Source organism: Anabrus simplex, chromosome 1 (assembly GCF_040414725.1).
Source record: "Anabrus simplex isolate iqAnaSimp1 chromosome 1, ASM4041472v1, whole genome shotgun sequence".
Lineage (NCBI taxonomy): Eukaryota > Metazoa > Arthropoda > Insecta > Orthoptera > Tettigoniidae > Anabrus > Anabrus simplex.
The window spans coordinates 378086580-378110702 of NC_090265.1; the positions used below are offsets into that span (position 1 = coordinate 378086580).

The window sequence follows — 24123 nt, forward strand, 5'->3', positions numbered from 1 at the left end:
GTTTCTCAAACTCCTCAGATTAAGTTACAGAAGAAGAATAAGTATATAAATAAATAATTATTTGAAAAGTGTGTTGGTGTTGCATTTATACCACATTTTGGTGTCAATTTCGCATTTTGATTAAACTTGATATTTAAATGCGTTCTGAAAGCACATTCATAAAGTGGTTTATAGGTTGTAAAAAGGTTACGTGACGTCAAGTGACAAACAAATAAAAAAAATCGTTGTAAAATATGGTTTAGCTTCGCGTTCCAGAGCATTCTGTAATCCTAGTGTCGAGGCTCCTACGACGCCAATGATGCGCAACGCTTAGTTCCTGGCCCATTATGCTCGTAGATAAAGGGTTTCCATATAATTAACAACAGATCCTTAAAAATGTTGAGAATCAGGGTAAAATATTCATAAATGTTCAGGCACATTAAAATTTGTTAGCTATTGCTCTAGAAGTTTCTTTGTACATGTCTGCCAGTTGTTAGGTTTGCTAGTAAAACATGCTTTATTTCCTTTGATTCTCGTTCCCAAAACATGAAGTTAATGGGATATACAAATCATATTTACACTTGATTAACACCGACTAAATATAACAATATTGAAGTTTATTTTGAGAAAGCAGAACGGGTGGTTCTCCAGATGTTCAGCTTCAAGCTCATACGAATCTGCGAGCGTCCTTTGACGAGGCGTGTTCCGCATCTCGACTTTTGGGCATGATTCCCCTTCCTTTTTCTTCTAGATAATGGCTAAAACCTTTAACTAAGCACTATGTAGCATACCACCATTTATTTTCTTTCAGTAGGCTCATTAAAGAAAAATTCCTTTGCCCGCGCTTGGAACTAACTTTACCATTTGTTAGGCCTATTATATTGAGCTTGTAGCTCACCTGCATTTTATATTTTCTCAAGTAATTTCTGTGCAATTGGGATTGTGTATTCCCAATTTTAAAATTAAGTTGTTATATGAAATAAACAGACTTTTGAGCATTTGTTTTCTTGCTGGATTAATTTTCTTAAAATTTTATTGGGTGATTGTTGCTGTTGGTTCATCTATTGTTCCTATGACTAGGAACGTTTTTTGTTGTAGTGTGTGGGTGGATTTTGTTTTGCCTTGGTTTGGAAACTGGTGGGTTTTCTCTAATACTGTTAATTAATTTTCACGGATTAATGTATTTTGTGTGTTTGTTGTAATTATATTAATTTCTTTTATGGATTGTCTTCTTCATTCATTTTATCTTATACTTGTAATTTTACTTAAATACCATTTTACTTTAATTGATCGATTGATAATTGCTCTGCTAAATTGGGATACACTACATAGTAGTGCGGCTCCTTGTTGAATTGTCAGCGTAGTCGCCTTCGGTTCAGAGGGCCCCGAGTTCGATTCCCGGTCGGGTAGGGGACATTCTTTCTGCCTCTTTACTTACTTATCTACTGATCATCATCCTATAAATTTTCATGATCTGTAATGCTATCTAAATTGAATACATTGTTTAGTTTAGTCAAGTAACGATTCATAATTTCGTACGTGTAGTTATTCCAGCTAATATACTCAAGTTGATCTCTTTTATGTATTTTGGGCTTCCTTCGTCGTACTTTTTATGGCTATACATTACGTTAATTTTGGTGAACTACTTTTTGATTTTACTTGCTGGAGGGATTAGTCGTCAAGGATTAAAAACCCTCGACTTCAAGGCTAGACTTCATCACTGAATGGTCTGAACCAATTTGTTGCTATATTAACGCGGGCTTTTCAAACCTCGCTTACCATAACTGAAGGTCCTCCTGGGTGAGGGTTCTCTTAAAGGCTAGAATCTTCATCAGTGAATAATGCGAACCAATATTTGTTGCTGTTCTATTAATAATCATCTCTCATCTTCTAGCTTACTAGCTTATACATTTCTTCGCGTGTTGATTTCGCACTTAATCGTATCTCCTAAAGAAACCTCAAAAGCACCCGAACTGAAATTTTGCCTTGGCATATTTGTGATATTTAGGAGAATACATTTTAATCATGCTGAATAACTCTTAAGAAATATATCAATAACAAATACGCAAAAAGTATGTATTGCCTGGCAATGAACAAATGAACAAAAAATATGTAGGGAATTTCTGGTTAATCTTTTTAATTAAATTAACAAAAGAAAATTCAAAGATTAAGAGGGACATACAATAGAACAAAGTGTACAATGGGAGTAAGAGAGGATGGAACTGAATTTCAAAATATTACTTCCCTCTGTAAGTGTGCCAGCTGTCTCGATTCTGAACTGAGGAGGCTAAATATAAACTTAAAACATATATCACGTATTCTCATTGGCAATATCAGGACTATTCTAAAATGCATAATATGAATAGTAGCGTATTTATTGATTATAATATTACTTTGTATTCAGGGAACATTTATTTATTTTCCTTGACAATATGTACTATGGACAATAAAACAATCTATTGTAATCATATCTGAAATGAGTTTACTCACGTATGTCTCGATAAGGTCCGTCCGATGCGGCACGAAATAGTTGTGGTCTTCCATATCTCTTCTCTTCTTCACACGAACAAAGTGTTCCATGGCGTTTAAATTCTTGCGGCCACAAGCACTCGCCAAAAACTCTTCCACAGACATCGCGTCGCGCAAGTAGACATGGGCATTCTGTGGGAAGAAAACAACACCATAATCCTTTAACTTGAAAGGAGATCCTTTAATTTACAACCCTAAAGAAAACATCCTTTATTGAAGAACTTCGTCTGTTTGTGAATGTTCCCCATTCTAGACATGTAAGCATTGTTTTTGAGAACAGATGGATGCTTTAGTGGTGAACCACTAACCTTTGCTCAACAAGTGAGAGTTGGATCCATCCATCCGTCCTTCTGCTAATAACCCGCGGCACTTGTCAGAAACGGCTCCGTTTTTCTGTGGCAAGATAATACAAACATGAACCTCGTAAGAGTAGTTTCTATTTACAGCTGCAAACTATCTGAACTCATGCACAAGGCTTCTATTGGAAGCAAAGCATTAGCGGTTCAAGTACCGCAAGCAGTCTGTTTGCGAAATTCTTTCCCCCATAGCGATGTGAATACCTTTTTGCTTTCTAGAAGCATTGGCAAGTCATTACACATTCCTGTGCAGAAAGCATATATTGCCTTGATAATTTTACATGATGGGTGAAGCCGTGAAAAATACATAAATTATATACAACATACCTTAACATTTTCGCAAACATCACACATTTTTTAAATCAACAATGTAATTATGTACAGGGCTTTCATTTAGCAAATTCGCCGACATCAAGAAACTCTTTAGCAAGCTCGCTCTACCCATCAACACAGCGAGCTGCAGACTGTTCCCAAAGTAACACTACTACAACTACGCGCCAAAACCTACCTCACAGAAGATGCTATACCCTAGCGCCCTTGTTCTCGTAAAGAGAGCTTAAATAAGCTGAAATATTTAATACTTGTAGAACAGGTATTGCCAGCGACGGTAGGTCGATGTAAACAAAATGAGAGTCCGGATTGTCTTACCAGTCCGTAGATTCGAAAAGTAAACATGTGCGTGCAGGTGTCTTATTCTGATGTTTAAGTGCAGTGTTATTTAGAGGTTTTAAAAGTATAACACATGCAATACGTTTAAAAATGCAGAATAAATAACAAACCTACGCCCATCATGTTTTATTTAAATGACTTTTATAGTTCGTAACGTAAACAAAAGCAATACTTTTTAGAAATTTCAACCATCCAAACGAAATGAACTACATAGAAATGTTAAAAGAAATATATATTATAATCTTATCTTAGAAATATAATAACTAATATATTTACAAGCAGAGAAAATTTGATTTTTTATTTTACTTTTACTGTGTATACAGTAAGACTTTCAAATTAAATAATCACATTATAAACAATATTATTTAAGCCACTGTAAAGGGAAATATAACAATGCAATATTACCGGAGCGAAATACTGTATATTACTTGTCCACCACTGAACGAGGAAGAGAATTCGTTGTGTTAACATCAACCTACCATTGTCTGTACAAAAGTGAATTCTAATTTATCAGAAGGACTCAAACACAATGTTTGGTGCAAGATAGAAATTATTTCCCTGGAAGTGCTTAAACGGGTGTAAAATGTGAGAATTATTTTAGATTTGGTTAGAAAATCATGGTTGTTCTTACACAATCGTCTGTATGTTTTACAACTTAATTAGTGTACCTCATTTTGGAAAAACTCTGCATCTTGGTGGGCTCTGGCTGTGTTGATCGTGAGAGAGGTTTGCTAAGTAAGGTATGTCAAATGATGAACTTGCTAAAGGGAAGCCCTCTACCACCCGAAATAAATACTGGTGGAAAGCACTAACTACAGCAACCGGGAATTACGGGTCTAAATTCCGACCGTGTCTTGGCTGTAAATTTCAACTACTGTAAGTGATTATGAATTAATCAGGTCACTCATGAGTTTTTCAAAGCTAAGCAAAATAAAAATGAATATTCTTAACCAGATATAATCCATAACATAAGGTTCGGATCCATTACCCTCAACAGTATGGGGATTAGTTATAACAAATTGTTTTTCACAAATTATAGGATGATCGTAAATTCTGTGTGACTAGGTAATATAATGTCGATTATGGAACTTTATGTTATTTTTAAACTTCTTCAATCCTGAATTTCAATTCGATATCCACGAGACAAAATTCTCTCTGGCATTTATATCTATCGACTTGAAGTTTGGAACTAAAGGCACTGACCATAGTGATGTTAGGATTACGGGAGAGCACCAAGGTTATGAAAGAAAGTTAAATGAATTCATGGCACCCTTAATTCGGAAGCCTGTTTTATTTGACAATCAAGATCGGACGATATTAATAATTTGGTAGCGTTGAAACGTCGCACTAACACATACAAGTTTTTGGTAACGCTGGAATAAAGACTGGGAAGGTAGCGTCCGTGGTCTTCATTTGCATTTGCCTGGTGTGAACATAGAAAACTACAAAGGAACCATTTTCACCGTGCCAACAGTGGAGTTTGGACCCACCATTACCCGAATGCAAGTCTACGGCTACACTACGCATAGCCAACTCGCTCGGTAAACGAACACATAATACTCCAGGGTTTCTTTCCTTGTCAACATGAATGAGATGACGTGGTATGGATATTCCTTGTCTTGAAAAATACACCAGCGTATACCAGGAATCTTACGCAAAAAAGAAGGTAGCATTCTAACTCTCGGCCACTGCTTAGCGTAGCCACCTCGGTGGGTCAATGGTAGTGTGTCCGATTGATTGATTGATTGATTGATTGATTGATTGATTGATGCAAAGTTTGCGGTTTCGATCCCGGCTGAGGTAGTCGATTTTTGAAGGATGATCAAAAATCTTGGCACTCTATGTCATTGTTACTGGAATATTAAAAATCCGCGGTGAAACGCTCAGGGTCTATTATTCATAGTTGCTATCCGTTCCGGGTTCGGCTACCACCTTTCTCTGCTATGCGCAGCTCGGAATAGTTCTGTGATTGACATACGGCTTCAGGATCTAAGATTCTTTAATCGGGAAGTTTTCTCTTTGATCTGACATCCTTCCTTGAAGGATAGGTGCAGTAATTGATACCTGCTTTCATTACTCATAATGTGGTCAAAGTATTGAAGTTTCCTTGTTTTCACGGTGGTCGGAACTTCCTTATCCTCTCAATATTCCTTACATGATCTGTCCATGGCACTCTCAACATTCTTCGTTAATAATGTTATTGGTTTTAAACCCACTAATAACTTTTACTGTTTTCGGAGACGCAGACGTGTCGGAATTTTGTCCCGCAGTAGTTATTTTACGTGGAAGTAAATTTACCGACACGAGGTTAACGTATTTGAGCAAATTCAAATAGCACCGGACTGAGCCAGAATCGAACCTGCCAAGTTGGGGTCAGAAGGCCAGCGCTTCAATCGTCTGAGCCACTCAGCCCGGCACATCTAAAAGCCTTGCGATTTTTTATAGAGTGACCCTGTTACAGTATATGTTTCAGTTCCATATAATAAAGCACAGAGAACACATAACAACGTCTCTAAATAAATTGTTACTTCATGACTTTTGAAAATCTTAGCCATTTTGTCAAAGACAACTGGCTCTACCGGTATGGGCCAAGTCATTTATAATCGTACTAGGATATGTGTACTTGCTTATTCGTTCATCGGGCTTATCTTTGATGGTAAGATGAAATGTAGAGCCAGATTTTTGACGACAGTCAGTGTCACCCGGAAAAATTAAATTACATGTAACGTAACTAGTAACTTATCCGTTGTGGCAAAAGATCTACAGAGGTTGACGCCACGAACAAATATTTAAAAAAGAAACGTATCCGTTCCAGTAGACTTCCGCTTTTTCTGCTGGATTGGAGCACAATCGGAAAGTCGAAATTGGCAGGTAGGTCACCTAAGAAGCACCACTTCAAAAGGTCTGCACTACGATAGCCGAGACACTGCGATTATTATTATTATTATTATTATTATTATTATTATTATTATTATTATTATTTCTTAACGTGACATGGAGAATGTCGATAATCTGTAATTTACAATCAAAATTGGTGAGGATAGGAGTAAAACTGTAAAAGCATCAAATTTTTGGTGATACCACCTCTGAAGACACGTGAGAGTGTTAGAAATTGTCGTGAAATTAGGCTTGTTAACATACCGATACGCGTCGTTAGGATTTAGGCTAAGATGAATAGGAAGTCACAGCATATACTGGATTCGTGGACGGGTTATACACGACTCAGTGTTAGTACATTATCAAAGTTTATGGTAACAAGAAATTAGTTTGCTCAGCCTAATGTCATCAAGAACCACTATGCCTCAACGAGTGTGGCTTTATATTCATAAGTGAAAAGACCTAGTTTCGATTCCCATTAGTGGTATGTATATTGAATACTCCCCGCGAAGGCTGATTGCATCCTCAACAGCTCCACTGTCGGCTGTCATAGATGGCCTTGGATCCTATGAAAGACATGCTATGGAAAGGAAGGGTTAGGTAGCTTCATGTTGCTATTTCATATCAGTCCGCCAAGTCCACTGAAATACATGCACCAACCAGTCCAATGAGCGACGTTTTTCCATCTTCAGCGCTGGGTCTGGCTGCACAAGAAATGACATTACTATTATCAACTTCAGTCACGTTCTTATTATTCAATCATGAGACTGAGACAGGTCAGCGAATGTAACTAAATTTTACCTAGCTCATACTAGAAGAAAAAGTGCACTTTAAACGCTAGGTGTCGCCAAGAAAGGCAACCACTATTTTTAGGGATTTAAAGAAATATACCCCAGTGGTGGACTTTCTCCATGGTTCAGGAGATGAGAAGATGGAATGCAGAGCATTCCACCTTCAGTTCTGTCCTGGAGGTCACAATGTATGTATGTTGGGTATTCAGCCCGAAGGCTGGTTTGATCCCCTGTAACTCCGCCAACAGCTGTCATAAATAGCCTAGGCGTCACTGAAGTGGCGTACTAGGGAAATGAGGAGTGAGGTAGTTTTCCGTTGCTTTCCTCACCGAGCCAGCCGCTGCTATTACATATCAGTCTGCCAAGCCCACTGAAATGCATGCACCAACCGACCCTATGAGCGATATTTTCACACCATTCATAACAGGGACTAGCTGCATAAGGAATGGCATTACTAGCATCACTCATACCTCAGTCACTTTCATATTGTCAAAGCCAAGGATGAGACTGAGACAGGTCAATGAAAGTAACAAATTCGATATAGCCCATACCAGAAGACACAGTGCACTGTAAACACTACATCTCGCCAGCAAAGGCATGGAGATCACAATGATGTCTTCCATTAACCAGTTAGGCAGATGAGGATCCTTACTTTAGCCACGAATTTTGTCAGCCACTCCGTCCTATATGACAGGCCATCTGATTTAGTTCACATTTTTATCCCGTATAGATCCTCCACTCATGTTTGTAAGGGTTAATCCGGAATTCATTTTACTTAAGAATTTCTGGGTTCAAAAGTGTTTTTTACTGAAGAAGTGTTTACTCAGGCGTGCTGGGTTTATCCAGAAGGACGTGGTTTCGATTCCCCGTCGGGAAGTCGAAAACATTAGAAATGAGATTTCCACTGCTGGAGAGGCACATGACACTGAAGCTTACTCAGCCTACATCAAAACTGAGGATCAAGTTAATTTCTGGGGACGGGAGGTGAGGTAAAGGCGAGAGGACTAGGACTAACCGCTCTAGCCCACTTGGTGCCGAGGTAAAGGATGGTGGAAGCCTTTACCTTCCATATTTCCGAGGCCATTCATGTCCTGTGCCATAATGTCTTTCGTTTGCTCTTGGCTGAAACAGGCAGTGAAGTAGAGATATTTCTTCTTTGGTTGTGGTAGCGATTATTGTTTTAAGGGCGAATGAGAATAAACTGTGGTGATGACCAACGTTGTTAGCGCAATAATAGATTCCTTTCTAGTTAGTATCTCTGAACTGAGTCGGTAAAATATGTTCTTCCGTGGTCTTTCTGACCATTTTTGATCAAGGGATACTTTTCTCTGAATTTTGGAAGTAAATATTTTTATATAAGTTGATATTCGATTGAAATAACGTAAGTGTTATGGGAATAAAATCACTACACCAATAGAAAAACAGAAATTAATAATTTAATTCTGTTCAGCAAACTATTATCTTATACTTCGTTGCGAACCAAAGTACTCCGATTTTGATATTTCACAAGATATTGTACTTCCTCTTTGATCTATATGTGTGACGTTCACATTGTTTGAATGAGATAAATGTTTTAATTACTATTTACTTGCGTGAGAGTTAACTAAGATGTGTTCATAAGCCTACGGAGCATTTTCTTGGAGACAACCGAAAGGAAAGCATTTTTATTTTATCGGATAATTTCTGATAGAATTTCAAATGTTGAGTCTATGGAGTAATGTATCTTTGTTTGAGTAGTAGGTATCTCTGCAGGAATACCAGATTGTTTGATAGTTTTTGAATGCAGTAACGATGGTTTAACAGTTGTTGAATATCTTAAAAATTGTATGTTCATAAAGAAAAAATCCGAAACAGTTTCATGAAAGAAAATAAGTTAATTTTTTATTAGCTGCCAAGATGTCCGAATTTTGTCACTCGGTAATTCTTCAACGAACCAAAAGATAACGACAGGCAGTCACTTCATTTAAACACCCTCAAATACCACCGACTTCAGCCAGGGTGGAACTCGCTATTTTGAGAGCAGAAGACAATGAATAACCTGCTGCTCTGGTGAGCCACGACCACCCAGTTGGAATCTTATGAGTATACCACTCATCACTGATGAGTCATTTTGATTTAAGTTTAAATTTATTATATAGTATACTGTATACAGTTGGAACTCTATTAATTAAAACGACACTTCATGTGTCCATGATACACAAAAGAATCAATATCCCCGCATTATATAAACATCTTACTACAAGCGGACAGATAACGCTGATTGCTCGTCCTTTTATTCAGAATAGAACATGAGCCTCACGTGTCAAGTGAAGTATCTGACAGCTGACTCTCCGATTATGCTAGCCTTTGAATAATACAGAGTTTGGATTATGTCTAGTGGTTGATATAAACTGAGTATTCGTGGAAAATGTGTTGTTACTGAATTCTAGAAAGTTGCTGGAAGAGAATGCAATATGTAATTTGTTGATTAGTATTTATGATCATGCAACAACGACAATAACACAACCATATATTTATTCCGAGATTTTAGTGTAGTAGTTTTAATTTCCAAATTTATTATAAGTGTTGAAAGCTTATTTATTACAATGTTTATATAATCTTTGTTACTGAACAGGTTTTTAGTACAGGTGAAGATAAAATTGAACGATAATCTACATTTGAGATGGCATGGTGTTGTTAAGAGGAGGACCCCAATCCTACTGCAACACAAAGACTATTAATACCTTATTTTCTCATCTTCATGTTTACTTCTAATTTGACATTTTGAAGAGTATTTGTAAATCAGTTATGGAAATGTCAGTAAATCATATATTTTACAAGTTGTTCTATAAATGCATTCCTAATGAAGAGATGAGCGCCATTTTGGAAAAATGTTGGCTTGTATCGTACCACCATCTTATGTACTGAAATTATATCGTCATTTTCAGACATAAAATACAACGTATTGCAGTAAGATTGAGGACAGAACTGAGAATATCAGATAATACAATATATTTTGATAAAACTCACCATCTGATATGCGGTATGAAATGTGGAAAAACAAGTTTTATTCTCTTAACTAGAAAGACAAAAATGCATCATAACACTTTCTACTTTAACTTCTAATACAACGTATGGGTCTTCCACTAAATTGTAACTGAGACCAAGAGGATTACAAATTTAAGCATGAAATGAATTCACTTCACTGAATTGAATGAAATTAAATGTGTCAGTAATGCTTAAAATGTAAGACTCATTTCGATATACGAAGAATTATATTTGAATACACTATAATTAGTCGTTTTCTGTTGTTGTAGTTCAAACAAGAAGCCTGAACGTAGAGTGTGCCTGGTAACCTGTGTTAATGAGTGGTCTATAGTAGTGAATATAATTGCAGTAACAAAGTCCTCGGATTGGTACTCGTGCTTCAACAAAATTAACATTATGACTTACAAAAATATACGTCAATAAAGCTTAAATATTCCGAAAGAATTGAAGTGGAATCGCAGTTCCTGTCAAGTTGTCTATAGCTGTCTGCGTAGGAATTTGCTGCTGTGTTACCCTTGTCAGTTCAGAGAAACAGTGTGTATCTTAGATTACACTGAGTTTTTCCAATATTCGATAGAAGAAATACATATATAAGTTTTTAATTTTTTTATGGTTGACGAAAATAAAGAGGAGAACTAAATGCTTATATTTACACTGCCAAGTAGAGTATTTTAATGCCCAGTAGAGAAGTATTGACATATCCGAAGGTCTGTTTAACGCTCGGCAATCTTAGTAATAACAAACCGCCCTACATGTATCTAATCTAAACTTATTTGTTAAAATGTAACTGTGAACTGCCAGCGGTCTTAACAAACAACACGGTACGAGGATTTTTTCTAAGACTTTCTTTAAAATGCCAAAGACAACGAAATGGAGTCGTCGCATTTGAACAGGCTTAAATGTCACCGACCTCAGCCAGGACTGAATCCACTATTTTGAGATCAGACAATCAACGAGTAATTAACTCCACTATGAAGATGAGCAAACTTGCATATGCCTATAGTGGCTCAGCTCAGACTGTACCCGATAAAGGACACTTCCGTATAATAGAAAAAATCTAAACTGCAATATCTTGAACTGAGGATGAGGACATCTAATTAAGAACTGTGACTATTTTTACTGTCTGTAAACAGGAGGGTCTCGGGACGAGAATATTAATAATACAATGTGTTAAACATCTATTCAATGTCTATCAATCTTAAAAAAACGCTGAAGTATGGGAAATTTGTTTTGAATAGGCTTCTTTAACATTCCAATAAATCACTTACATTATGTAATACGACTGTGATAAGATTCAACTTCATAATCACGAATACAGGAAGCTCACCTGTTAGCGAATTACATGCGTGTTATTCATACTGGATGAATTAGAATACTGTTGACAGAGAGAATATGACTGAAAATTTTGGTCATTCTTTGAGAAAGATGTTTGATATAAATTACCAGAATACGTTAAAATTAACACATTTAGGTACAGAACAAATGCAAGTTTATTAATTAAAACTATAGAAGCTGTATTGTGCAGGTAATGTGATGAGTCTTGTAATTACTCATCAACACAATGTGCTGTATGAAGAGTCAAACTACAGAAAGAACTGCTAATAGAAGAACATAGGGAATACAGTGGGATATACTCAAAATTACTTTTAAGGTATGTCATAAAATATGCTGTTCCTCATATTGTCATAGTGATATGAGGGACGAGTAGATTTACTCGTCTATGCTTCAGTAATACAAGCAGACATGCGGAATCGCTCATTTCTTATTGGTGTATTTACACATATGTACATTCTGAAACTGATAATAATAAAAATAAAAATAATAATGAAGCAAGACACTATTGATGTATGTCATCAATCCTTAAATAATAGTTTTTCTATCAGTTAACTGCCTATATAAAATAGAGGGGTCGTGTGAAGTTGTTTGTCCGTACTAACAAATTTGGTAATGCGTGAATTTAAGGAGATTAACGAGATTAAGGAGACTCTTAAATGCTTTATGGATAAATGTGATTTCGAAAGTTTCAAGAGATACACAATTAAAGAGTTACACTAGATATACAAATAATTACTGCATTCATGGAGACGTACCATTTCGTAAAAGTAGTCAACTTCAGTAAATGGAGAACTAATATTTCATACTTTTAATAATTATATACTAGAAAACAAAATACATTAGGTTTCTCTTTGAAGGGATTACGCGTCCTTGCTGACAAGTTCAAAAGGTTTGCTTTTAAGACCTACTGTATTTTTGGAATAAAATTTGAGGTTTCATGCACACAAAGGAATCACCGATGTTCTAAAGGGTCCTAATGAAATTCAAACGCGCATTTTAAAATGTTTTCAATTTGTGAAAGCCTAGCCCTCTATTTAATGGATTGTGAATGCGATGAATTCTGCAAGGAAGAGCCCATATACGAGTTTCCTTCTAAGTTGCCTGGATTTCCAGACAATGAGTAATATCACTGCTTTATTAATGGAGAAATATATTTGCTTGTGAATTAACACAGTTGGAGCTGATGATTCCATTAACCACGACCATCAGTTAATCATACATGGGTATGTACCACTTCTTGATGACGAAGTATGTTTAACCATATAACTCCGTTCTTTAGATACGTTCTGTAACGCTCCCGTGTATATGCAACGAATGTTCGAAAACACATTTTCTAACACGCCAATATATAACACAAACAGATGTATAGTGCATTTAGGACTTTGGCCCGCCAAGACAACTGTTGCCAGATATTTTGTTGCCAAGTCGATAGCATGAAGACATCTTCATCTCTGTTATTTGTTTCCCATATCTCTAACATCAGAAAGCTCTTCAACTGAACTCACGGATCTGAGGAAATCTCTTTCCAGCCTTCAGTCCAGAAATAGAACCCTTGGACGAGCCGGAAATCGAAACTAGGGCCTCCGGGAAGAGGCAGATATGGTGCCCTTAAGCCACAGGTCTGACACATATAAACTAAGTAAAAGCGAAATGAATACTTATACTGTATAATTTTCTTAACAAATAAAACGTGGGAAGATACTGTATCCTTATAAGGGTGAGCTACTATTTTCTGCTGTGAAAGTATAGTCTACACAACTCTATCCTTCCAGTGACTGCTTGTTCTTTCAGGGATTTTAAATACCAATCTAAAATTAATGTTATGATGGTCGTTCAAAAGAAGAAGACTGAATTGAAAACAAACATTAAATTAGGCCGTGAAAGAATAGATCAGATTAAAGAATTTTGTTATCTGGGTAGTTATTACCAATGATAATCAGTGCCTGACGGAAGTCGAAAGAAGTATTGCTATGGCAAAACAAGTGTTTCAAAGCAGGAAAAATCTATTTGTTAAATAAGCACAAAGGAATTGAAACCAGGAAGAAATTTGTTAAAACCTTTGTTTGGAGTGTTCTAACTTATGGTTGTGAGACCTGAATTTTGGGAAAACAAGCACAATCAAGACTAGAAACTGCAGAAATGTGGTTCTGGAGAAGACTGACAGGGACGAGTTGGACAGAAAAGAAAACTAATATCCAAATCTTGAATGATGTTAATGAGAAACGGATCTTAATTGATTCAATAGAGCAGAGGAAAGCTGAATTACTTGGACACGTCTTAAGATATAACACCTTTCTCCAGAACGTTTTAAAAGGAAAGGTCCTAGGGAAGAAGTCGAGAGAAAAACCACGTCTCTCATACCTTAGGAACATAATCACTCAACTGGGCTTTGCTTCCTCTGACACGATGAAAAGGACTGCTGAAGACCGTGGGATGTGGCTGCATGGACAAGGCTTAGCCTTTAGATAATGAATGGATGGATGGTTATGCGTTGAGCAGTTTCACTTATAATCCATTAAATAGGAACATAGAAACACCTTGGATGCATTAACATCTAACAATATAAAAATAATGACTTCCACGATTTTGCAATCCTTAGTTATAAACCTTGAGTCGGAATGTCAGTCAGTGGGCCTGAGTAATAACCTTGCTAAAATCAAAAGGTATAACCAATCGGTTCTGACAGGTAGTGTATAGATCAGAAACACTCCAATAGAAAAATACAGCTTGTAAATATGAAGGGAGATACGAAATCAGAAATCTTTAGATGTATCAAGCTAAGTTGACAAGCATTTGGGAGACACTCAGAAGTCTTCAGATTAAACGTCTGCAAATCTGAAGAAAACAGTGCTTTCTCCCCTTGCTGACGTATGTCTGTGAAATCTGTGAAAAAAGGGTAGCTAAGAATTGTCTTAACGGGTATGGACTGGGTTTTACACGGAAGGACAGGAATAGAGCAGGAGACCGATCGGTAACACGTCCTAGAGGGAAAAGGCAGTAGGTCATGTTGCTCGCATGAAAGACGAGAGATGGACGAAATTGGTATTGGAGACTAAGATCACTGGACCGATGAGATATACGGCAGATGGCTGGAGATCACTGGCAGAGAACCGCATAGAATCGTCCCAGTTGAAATGAACTTAGCGTGAACTACTTGGACTTCAGACTTTAAGAGGACACATCATTTCAATTGACTTGGATGATGATGATGATGATGATGACGAAAGGTCAATAATGGACGTCTGTAACATGTCCTCAAGTGTAGACCCGATGCATAAGGGCGATAAATATCTTAATTCCTGCTAATTACGAACGTGACATGTTGATAAAACTGAGATTATGGATAAATTACGTAAACAATAATATACTATTCGTATATTTTCCTGCACTGAAGTCATTGCTGATTGTGGAATGGATTTGTTACCATCGCCAAACGGTTAAATAGAACATTGAAAGCTACGTAAAGACCTCGTGTCACTTTATGAAAAAGTAATTGTAGTTTCGAGTAATTGTGGACTAAGGTGCAAATTAGATTTCTACAGGTTTCTCCATTCTAGACTTCGTCGTAAGCGAACAATATACTCACCGAATTTTACGGAAATGCATTTATCTACAACCATTATATATTAATGAAGTATGAAAATATATTGAACATCTCTTTTATATTCCACACATTTAGGGTCTTAACTGGACAAGGTCGAAAACGTTTCTTTATATGCAGAACATTAACAATGAAATAAGAGGCCTATTCTTACTTCCACGCTGTATGGGAATAATACTTATATCGTATACAGTATGTACGAACTTTAACATTTATTTTAGAAAGCTCTAAAGAACCTTCTCATGGTAAGTCTATTTTAAAATGTTCAAACAAGGACTGAGCAGCTAACAAATCGGAATGGATTGTGTTCTCGCAGGGAAGTATTACTATAGTTCATTAGTCAAATTAAAAAGAAATCGTGACAAATATATATTCGGCTTTCCATGGATTAAGTAAGATAACTGTAAGGTTGTTATATCTAAAATTCTTGCTACACTCTCTTCTTTACGGCGAGTTCTAGACGGTGGTTGGCAAGTTGGTTCATAACACAATGGAATGACTGTCCATAGTGTCCTTGTACTGTTGATTAAACGCTGTTAAAACAGTATAGAATGTTGGCATCATGTTCCCAACATAGTAAATTCGATACAGGTGACCGAGAGAGTTCCATGCGCGGTTTGGGTCACGTAGCTGCAAGCTTGCACTCGGAAGATAGTAAGTTCGAACGTCACTGTTGGCAGCCCTGGATATAGCTTTCCGTTTTTTTTTTCAATTTCCACACCAGGGAAATGCTGGGGCTGTACGTTGATTAAGGCTCCAGTCACTTCCTTCCCAGTCCTAGCCCTGCCCTACCCCACTGTCACAATACGACCTGTCTGAGTTGGTGCGACGTGAAACCATTAGAGGTGTAGATGGGGTATTCGGATGTTTGAAGGTAGTGAAAGCCCGGCTCTCTGTGTCGTACATTGCGGAAAAATTGTTGTGCAGTGTCATAGCTGGTATTTTGAAGTACTTCTTGGCCTCCAGGTGGTTACTTTGAATGATAGGGTGCCCCCTACAGAAACGACAGGAATAATGTTTTGTTAGAAATGCAATTGCAGAGTTAGAATTACGACATTTGGTGGTTTTAGAGACCAGATACCATGTATAGAACGTTCACATGTGATGAACGTTTCAGGAGTTAAATTTATTTTCTGTAGTTTAGGAAAGCGCTTAAATACGCGTGATTATTACCGGAACAGAGTAACATTTAAACAAGAAATCTCTTTCATGGGGACGATTTGTCACAAGATAGAGAAAATAAGGTATTGGGTGCGAAATGGAAAACACAAATATTTATCAGTAACCAATGAGGAGATTATTTCAATACAATTTGTATAGTCGAGAAAACTTTATTTTTCTTCTACCTCGGATTTTCATGGGAGCATTTCTGAATTTATAGTAATGGACCTAATCAGATTTCTTTGTAGGGTCATTTTTCCAAGGCTCTTCCGACCGCTTGTCCGTTAGCTCTCTCCTTTCTCCGCAATCGGTATTTCAACCTTTCCTATTCTTTCACTAAGATAACGGTAACTTGTAAACCACGCCATTATTTAAGTGAAAATATTTATTACAAATATTACATAATTATCTCAAAGCAGCCTACGTTATTAATTTTAAATTTGACTTCTAACTGCAAACAGTAACGTAGAACCGCTTACTGAGGGCTCTTACATTCAGGTACACACCGCCGTTCAGCTGTATTTTAGACACCTATACCCAACAGTTCTTCCACACTCACTTTAATGGTTTAGGTAGCGTAACACGAAAAGCGTTCGAATGGCAATTTTTATGACTTCTTTAATTAAAATTGCCACTTCTCGGACACCTTTTGTTGTATATTAATGTTATGTACACTGAAACCTTCTTCAGTAACTGCTATATAGAATGGTGAAAACTGTATCGAAATATGTTTGGTGATACTCGAGATTAACCCACACAAGAACAGAAAGTCACCTACCCGGGATTCCATTTCATATGGTACAGATTGTACGAATCTACAAATAAATATTATCAATGGTCTATTCGATTTCACTTTGTACGTGTTATCTCAAAGTAATAACTAAATGATAGAAAATAGCTTCCAGTGATCGCATTGGAAGTTGAAAGTTGACATCGTGTCCTTTCACTACAGGAGAAGGCAGGTAAGGCTAAGAAGACTAAGAAGATAGAGTGCAGTATTGAAGACATCAGCACAGACATCCATGTCCTTGGCGGGATTCGAACCCGCACCACGCCGCAGGGCGGGCGACGTGTGCCGGCAGAGTAAAGGTAGGAAAGAGACGGACGCACCTGGTTGTCAGGGAGCGCCACTTTCACCATCTTGTCGGCGTCGTCGCGTGAGCTCATCTGCAGTGACCGGCGGCTGGAGCCACTGTTCGAGCGGGACAACATCGGAGGCCGTCTCTTGGTGGCACCACGGCCCGCCAGCAGGTTATTGAGCAGAGAGGGGCTGCGGGCGCAGATGAAGGCGTGAAACGACGACACGGTGAACACCCCCAGCTTGTTCAAGGTGTTCTTGGTAGCTCGCGAGACGTGCGTCAGCAGGCTCTGCAACAGTCCAAAGGTAAGAATTATATTTATTGTAGGAGCTTCAACATCGTTAGCGTAACAACTTGGGCCTTTCAGCCGGGCAACAAGTAAAAAATACATACATACATACATACATACATACATACATACATACATACATACATACATACATACATACATACATACATACATACTAAACCCATCATTTAGATGTCCCAGGAAAGGAGAAATTTAATATTTATTTACTTTAATATATCGGTCTCGGGAGAGCACCATTTTGGCTGTTTCAAAGCGAGGTGGTTCTGTTGTGTGTTTGGCCTTGACACGTGGAGACAGTTTCAGGAAGATGAAAGGGAGGACATTTTGATACATGTGTATGGTGGGGATACACAATGTGAATTTTACCTTAATTAATTACCCGTCCAAAAAGCGGACTATTAGAGGAACTGGTGATCTATAATAAAAGAAGGGATTTTTCCGTTTCACACCCTTTCACACCCTAGAGTCCCTCAACGAAGAAGTGCTAAAGTTACAAAGTATTGCGCCATAGGAGTCCATGTTCCGACATGAAGCGTTCTAGTTAACATCACTCGCCGGGGAGATTTTGATGAAGGAACACGTTAAGCCGTAGTAGCTCCGAGGACGTCCAAAAATTGTTGAATCACCTAAGGTGATAGTGAAAATTTAGCCTATGAGGCGAGGTTGTCTCAAAATCTCAAGTATCGGCTGTATTTAAAACGAGTTGTCTGTATTTCGATGAAAAGTGATTGTGAAATAGTCGAGTAGACACTGTTGTAAATTATCTGCTTTCCAGTTTTACTCAGAAGGAAGGCGGGAGAGAAATAAATATGCTAGAAATTTTTGTTTGCTGCCATGTAACGGTCTCTCTGTCACTAGTAAACTACACTTTTTGTGGCTGAGCCGAGACGGCTTTGATGTCGGTAAAATTATTGTCTGTCGTGTGCGGGCGAAAGATCAGACTTTTCGCTATCGTGTACGATATATATATATATATCACGTTGAGTGCCAAGCGACCCCATTTGGGTACGTGAGGGTAATGAAGTTTTTGAACTTCACGTCCCCATATGGGGTCGTACAGTACTTTCGTGTGAAATCGAGAACTGTGCGAACCCATTTGGGTGCGCAGTAAGTGTGTGTTTCAAAGCTGTATAAATCCTCTTTTTGCCACCTGTTGGCCGCCTATTTAAGTTCGTGCATAGCTCACTTTCATTCGTCAATTCCTGTTGTGGCGCGACCCAATATGGGTACGTCAGGAGTGCTTTATAAGGTGACAAAGTCATTGTCTATCTCGCTCACGGAATGTTTACGTAAGTGTGCAGTGATGTGAGTTCCCTTTTCCTTGAAGTAATTATGAGTAATCTGCGCAGTAAAAAACTTAGTGCAGATAGTCTTGACGATATATTGAACAAGTCGGTCGAGGATGATGTAGATGAAGTAGCCTATGTAGTTACAGTGATTTTGAACCCAGTACAGAGCAAATAGCAATCTTGCGCGTTCATCCAAATTGATGAATTACAATCTTCAGCATACACTTCCCGACTGTACTCCGGGTTTTCAACCTACATGTTGCAACACTTTTGAACGATTTCAACCGTCTTCAACGATATAGCCACTGTTCCCCATGTTGCACAACCATCACTGCTAGGCTATGTGTACAGACTGTTACCTGAAGTGAAAGTTACACAATCATAATGCTATACATATTCCCTAACTACAAATTCTCCGTAAATAATATTTTGCTCTTACATCCTAATTTACCAAATTCACAAGATTTTTCACTACTTTATATAACAACATTTTATACGAAAAATTGCTAACCTAAAATCAGGAGATCGTCATTTACAAACATTTCATAACCTAAAATCGGGAATCGTACTTTTGTACGGCTCCAGTATGAACAAGCTAACACGTCTCTCATAATCAATGACACATAACACGTCACTACCAAGTAAAAGAAAAGTATGGCCGAGCGTTGGGACTTAAACTCCTTAAGTGCGACCCTATTTGGGGGCGCGTGTATATGTACAATTCGTAATGACCCATACGACCGCATATGGGGTAGCAATATTTGATTTAATATACATAATAAGTTAACCTAATATATCTATATAAATAAAGTTGTAGGGGGTCCGCTGTCTGTAATTTCGTTTGTTTTGCCAATTTTTCAGATATTTCTCAAGACCGAATCGGTGGTTTTTATTTTTCGTATCTGTTTGTTTGTCTGTCTGTTCCACCATCACGGCGAAACGGCTGGATATATCTCAACCAAACTTCATATTTAGATTATACTCATCCCAAGGAAGGTCTCGATAGGCATATAATATTAAAATCTTTGAATAATCAAATCAAAATATCTTTATTTGCAAATGAGGTGTCTACCTCGGTGGCAAATGGTACACTAAAATACATTATTGTCAAGCACTAAATATTAAATTAACAAGAGAAGAAAATTTTCCTATAATACAATATTATACAATTTACGCTAACAATTTTTCTATTAAACACACAGCTCATCCTTAATAAATTTAAATTGTTTACAAAATTCTACTTATAATATCTCCTGTACTACTTACAAATATAGTCAACTGATATACAGTATGTAGCATTACTTCAAATGATACTGTACAACTGGTATAAGATTAAAATTTACATTGCATTTGTTTACTTTTTTTCCTTTACCCATTCTGGAACCTAAGTAGCATAACGACCTGCTGCGTCTTAACCAGAGCCCCTTTTGCCACCACTTTTCAGAGTTCCTGAAGGGCCTTCACAGCTACCGTAGCGGTTCCAGGGCCCTCGAAGTCCCCACTGTACTTCACCCCTACAGGCAGTCCCCTACTTTGGCTGTCCAACTTCTTAGACCAGGGGATGGAATTAATTTATTCACACACATTTTTTATTTATATTAACCTGCGCTGGTCGAATGCCCTCTAACATTTCATTTATTTTCTCTGTTGCTGTTTATTCTCTTCTTGAATATCTGTACAGATTATGGAAAAGGATCAAACACTACCCCTGGTACACTGTTCCACTCCTTCACACCCTTCCCAATGAATGAAAATTTACCCCAATCGCTTCTGCTAAAATTCCTTCTAATTTTATATTTGTGGTCAGTCCTGCCGATATAATTATTTTCCAACTGAAGCCTCTCACGGATATCTCCCCATGCTGCTTCTCCTGTATAGGCTCTATATAATCCTATAAGTCTAGTTTTCTCCCTTCTCTTACTTAAAGTTTCCCACCCTAGTTCCTTTAATATTTCTGATACACTACTCTTTCTCCTGAAATCCCCTGTTACAAATTTTGCTGCTTTCCTCTGCACACTATCTATTGCTTTTATTAGGTATTCTTGGAGAGGATCCCAAACACTGTTTGCATATTCCAATAATGGACGAACCATACTTAGGTAACTTTTCTCTTTTAATTCTCTGTTGCATCCTTTAAGTAGCCTCATTATGACATGTAACGATCTGTATGCTTTCCCAACAATGTCATCCACATGACCCTTCCAGTGCAAATTACTTTCAAATCTCACACCTAAGTATTTGCACTTGCCATCTTTTGGGATAACTACCCCATCCAATGTATATTCAAATTCAGTTTTAAAACTCCTGTTTGTAAATGTTGTAACAGTTGATTTGGCTCCATTAATCTTCATATTATTCTCTTCAACCCATTGTTGGATACTCTCAAGGTCCCTTTGTAATTCTGAACAATCCTCAGTGGTATTTATTTCCCTACAAACAATTATGTCATCTGCATACAATCTTATTTTGATGTTATATTATTCCCTAAATCATTTACGCATATTAAGAAAAGTAACGGACCGATTATACTCCCCTGTGCAATTCCCTTCCAAACTTTCTCTTCCTGCGATACGTTATTTCCTACTTTGACTTTCTGAACCCTTGAATTTAGAAATGTTTTTACCCAACGTGTAACCCTTACGTCCAATCCTATTCCCTCCAATTTCTTTAATAATATTCCATGTTCCACTCTATCAAAGGCTTTGGAAAGATCTAAGACTATGCAATCTAACTAGCCTCCTGAATCCAATTGGTCTGATATGTCCTGCTGAAATCCCACCAGTTGTGCCTCACAAGAAAATTTCTTTCTAAATCCATACTGGCTCCTCATGAACCAATTTTTATCATCACATATCCCTCTGATGTACTTTGATATTAAACTCTCCAGTATTTTACAAACTATACTGGTCAGGCTGATTGGTCTGTAGTTCTCTGGTTTCCTTTTATCAGCCTTTCTTTCATAAATTAGTATTATTATAGATTCCTTCCATTCCTTTGGTATTACACAATTATCTATGACATAGTCAAAGAGAAATTTTAAATAAGGCACTATGTACCACCCCATTGCCTTTAACACCTCCCCAGTAAATTGATCACTTCCTGCTGCTTTTCCTTGCTGGAGCAGTTGGATTTCTCTGAAAATATCTTCATTTGTGAATGAGAAGCTTCTTGTTTCCGTCTGTGTCTCTCCCTCTCTATCTTCTGTTTCGGTTTCCAACTCCTGACATTCATCTACTGAATCTCTGAATTCCCTACTAAAGATCATCGGCGGGACGAACGACGTAGCTCACAACGACGCTAAGAATGTCATTTCTGAACTTAAATGTACACTAGGTAAGCTGACTCACACTAACATCTTTGTAGTGAACGTGCCCCACAGGCATGATTTGATTAGAGACTCGTGTGTGAACATTGAAGTGGACAATGTTAATACAGATATGGTTAAAATTTGTAAACATTTTCGTAATACACAGGTAATTCATAGCAGCAGTTTCGAGAGACACTGTTACACAAAGCATGGCCTTCATCTAAATAATTCAGGTAAACGAAACATAGCAAATATTGTTCTAGATTTTATTAATCTTAAGATATGTACTGTAAAAAAGGCAACTCCCTTGAGTTATAATACTGACCAGGAAAACTAGTAGAAAGAGCCAGCTGTACTTCAAGCTGGCTCAGCCAACTAGAAAATGAAACTAAGGAAAGTAAGGAATTTCAAGTTACCCAATTGCAACAGTCAAGTTTTAGGGAGGAAGGGGGTCTGAGATTGCTCTTGGTAAACTGTCAGAGTGTAGTAAATAAACAATTAAAATTCGGTACATTGATGGAATCTTATGAGACTGATGTGGTGATAGGAGTGGAAGCGTGGTTGAGAGAAGGGGTGGGTAATAGAGAAGTATTTCCAGAAGGGTACACAGTCTATCGTAGAGACCGAGAAGATAAAAAGGGAGGGGGGGGGGTGTTTATTCTGGTGAAGGAAACTTATTGTTCACATGAATGGTTTACCGATGAAAGGGATGAAATATTAGGGATAAAATTAATTTGTGATAAAATGAATGAGGTGGGAATTATAGGAACATACAGGCCTGGAAGAGAGGAAAGAGACATGGAAATATTTGAGAAAATAATAGATTATACTCATAAAAACAATAATAATGATGTGGTAATAATTGGGGGAGATCTAAACTTGCCGGAAGTTGAATGGAATGGAGCTGCAAGTGAAGTCCATGAACAGAAACTGGCAAATAAGTTAATTTGGGAGGGAGGATTTGCACAAGTAGTACAAGAACCAACTCGTCTCAATAACTTACTAGATGTATTCTTGGTTAAACCATGGGAAATTGTTGATAAAACTGAGGTAATTGAAGGAATAGGTGACCATAAGGCTGTAATAATGGATGTGGGTCTGGTACCAAAAAGGCTTAATAAGAGGGTCACACAAGACAAGAAATTGTACAGAAAAACTAAAGTTGATGAATTTGGCACTTACCTTAAATCACAATTCAGTTGTTAGATAAGTGAAGGGAGTAATGTGGATACACTTTGGGGTAAATTCAAAGGAATCATTTGGGAAGGAGAGAAGAGATTTGTACCTATTAAGAAGGGTAAAATGACCTCAGACCCTGTTTATTATACAAGGAAAATAAGAAAATTAAAAATAAAATGTAGAATAGTAAACAGGAAAATCAAAGAAGGTAGGCAGAGTATAGAAAGTAGAAAACAGCTAATGAGGGAACTGAATAGAGTGAAAAAGGAAGCAAAAGAGAATTATATGAATGGCATTCTTCAAGAGCATAATGACCACAAAGGGAAATGGAAAAACCTGTATTCATATATCAGGAATCAAAAAGGAAAAGGAATCCAAATTCCTACAATGGTGGGAGAAGGGGGTGAACACTATTTAACAGATACTGAGAAACCAGAACGGTTTTCCTCCATTTTCTCTTATCCTACTGATTTTCAATAAACTCCGTGGATTGTATGTGAAACGCATCTTCATTATAAACTACTTTCGTTATGTTAATAATTTACCTTACTCTTCAAATGACGGAGAAATTCACTATTTTCTGCGGGTATCTTGCTCTGCATTGAGTGACCGACAGACCGACAACGAACCTACA

At 37.4% G+C, this 24123-nt stretch overlaps 1 protein-coding gene across 1 annotated transcript in view; it reads right to left on the reverse strand.

Moving 5' to 3' along the window:
- The window catches only part of LOC136856812 (protein still life, isoforms C/SIF type 2), a 560067-nt gene that overhangs the window by 178957 nt on the left and 356987 nt on the right, over positions 1-24123 (reverse strand). Inside the window, exons 5-6 of the mRNA XM_067134934.2 lie at positions 17436-17693; positions 2470-2640 (exon numbers count right to left, since the gene is read on the reverse strand). Coding sequence (XP_066991035.2) covers positions 2470-2640; positions 17436-17693 — 429 coding nt within the window. The remainder of the gene's footprint in view (positions 1-2469; positions 2641-17435; positions 17694-24123) is intronic.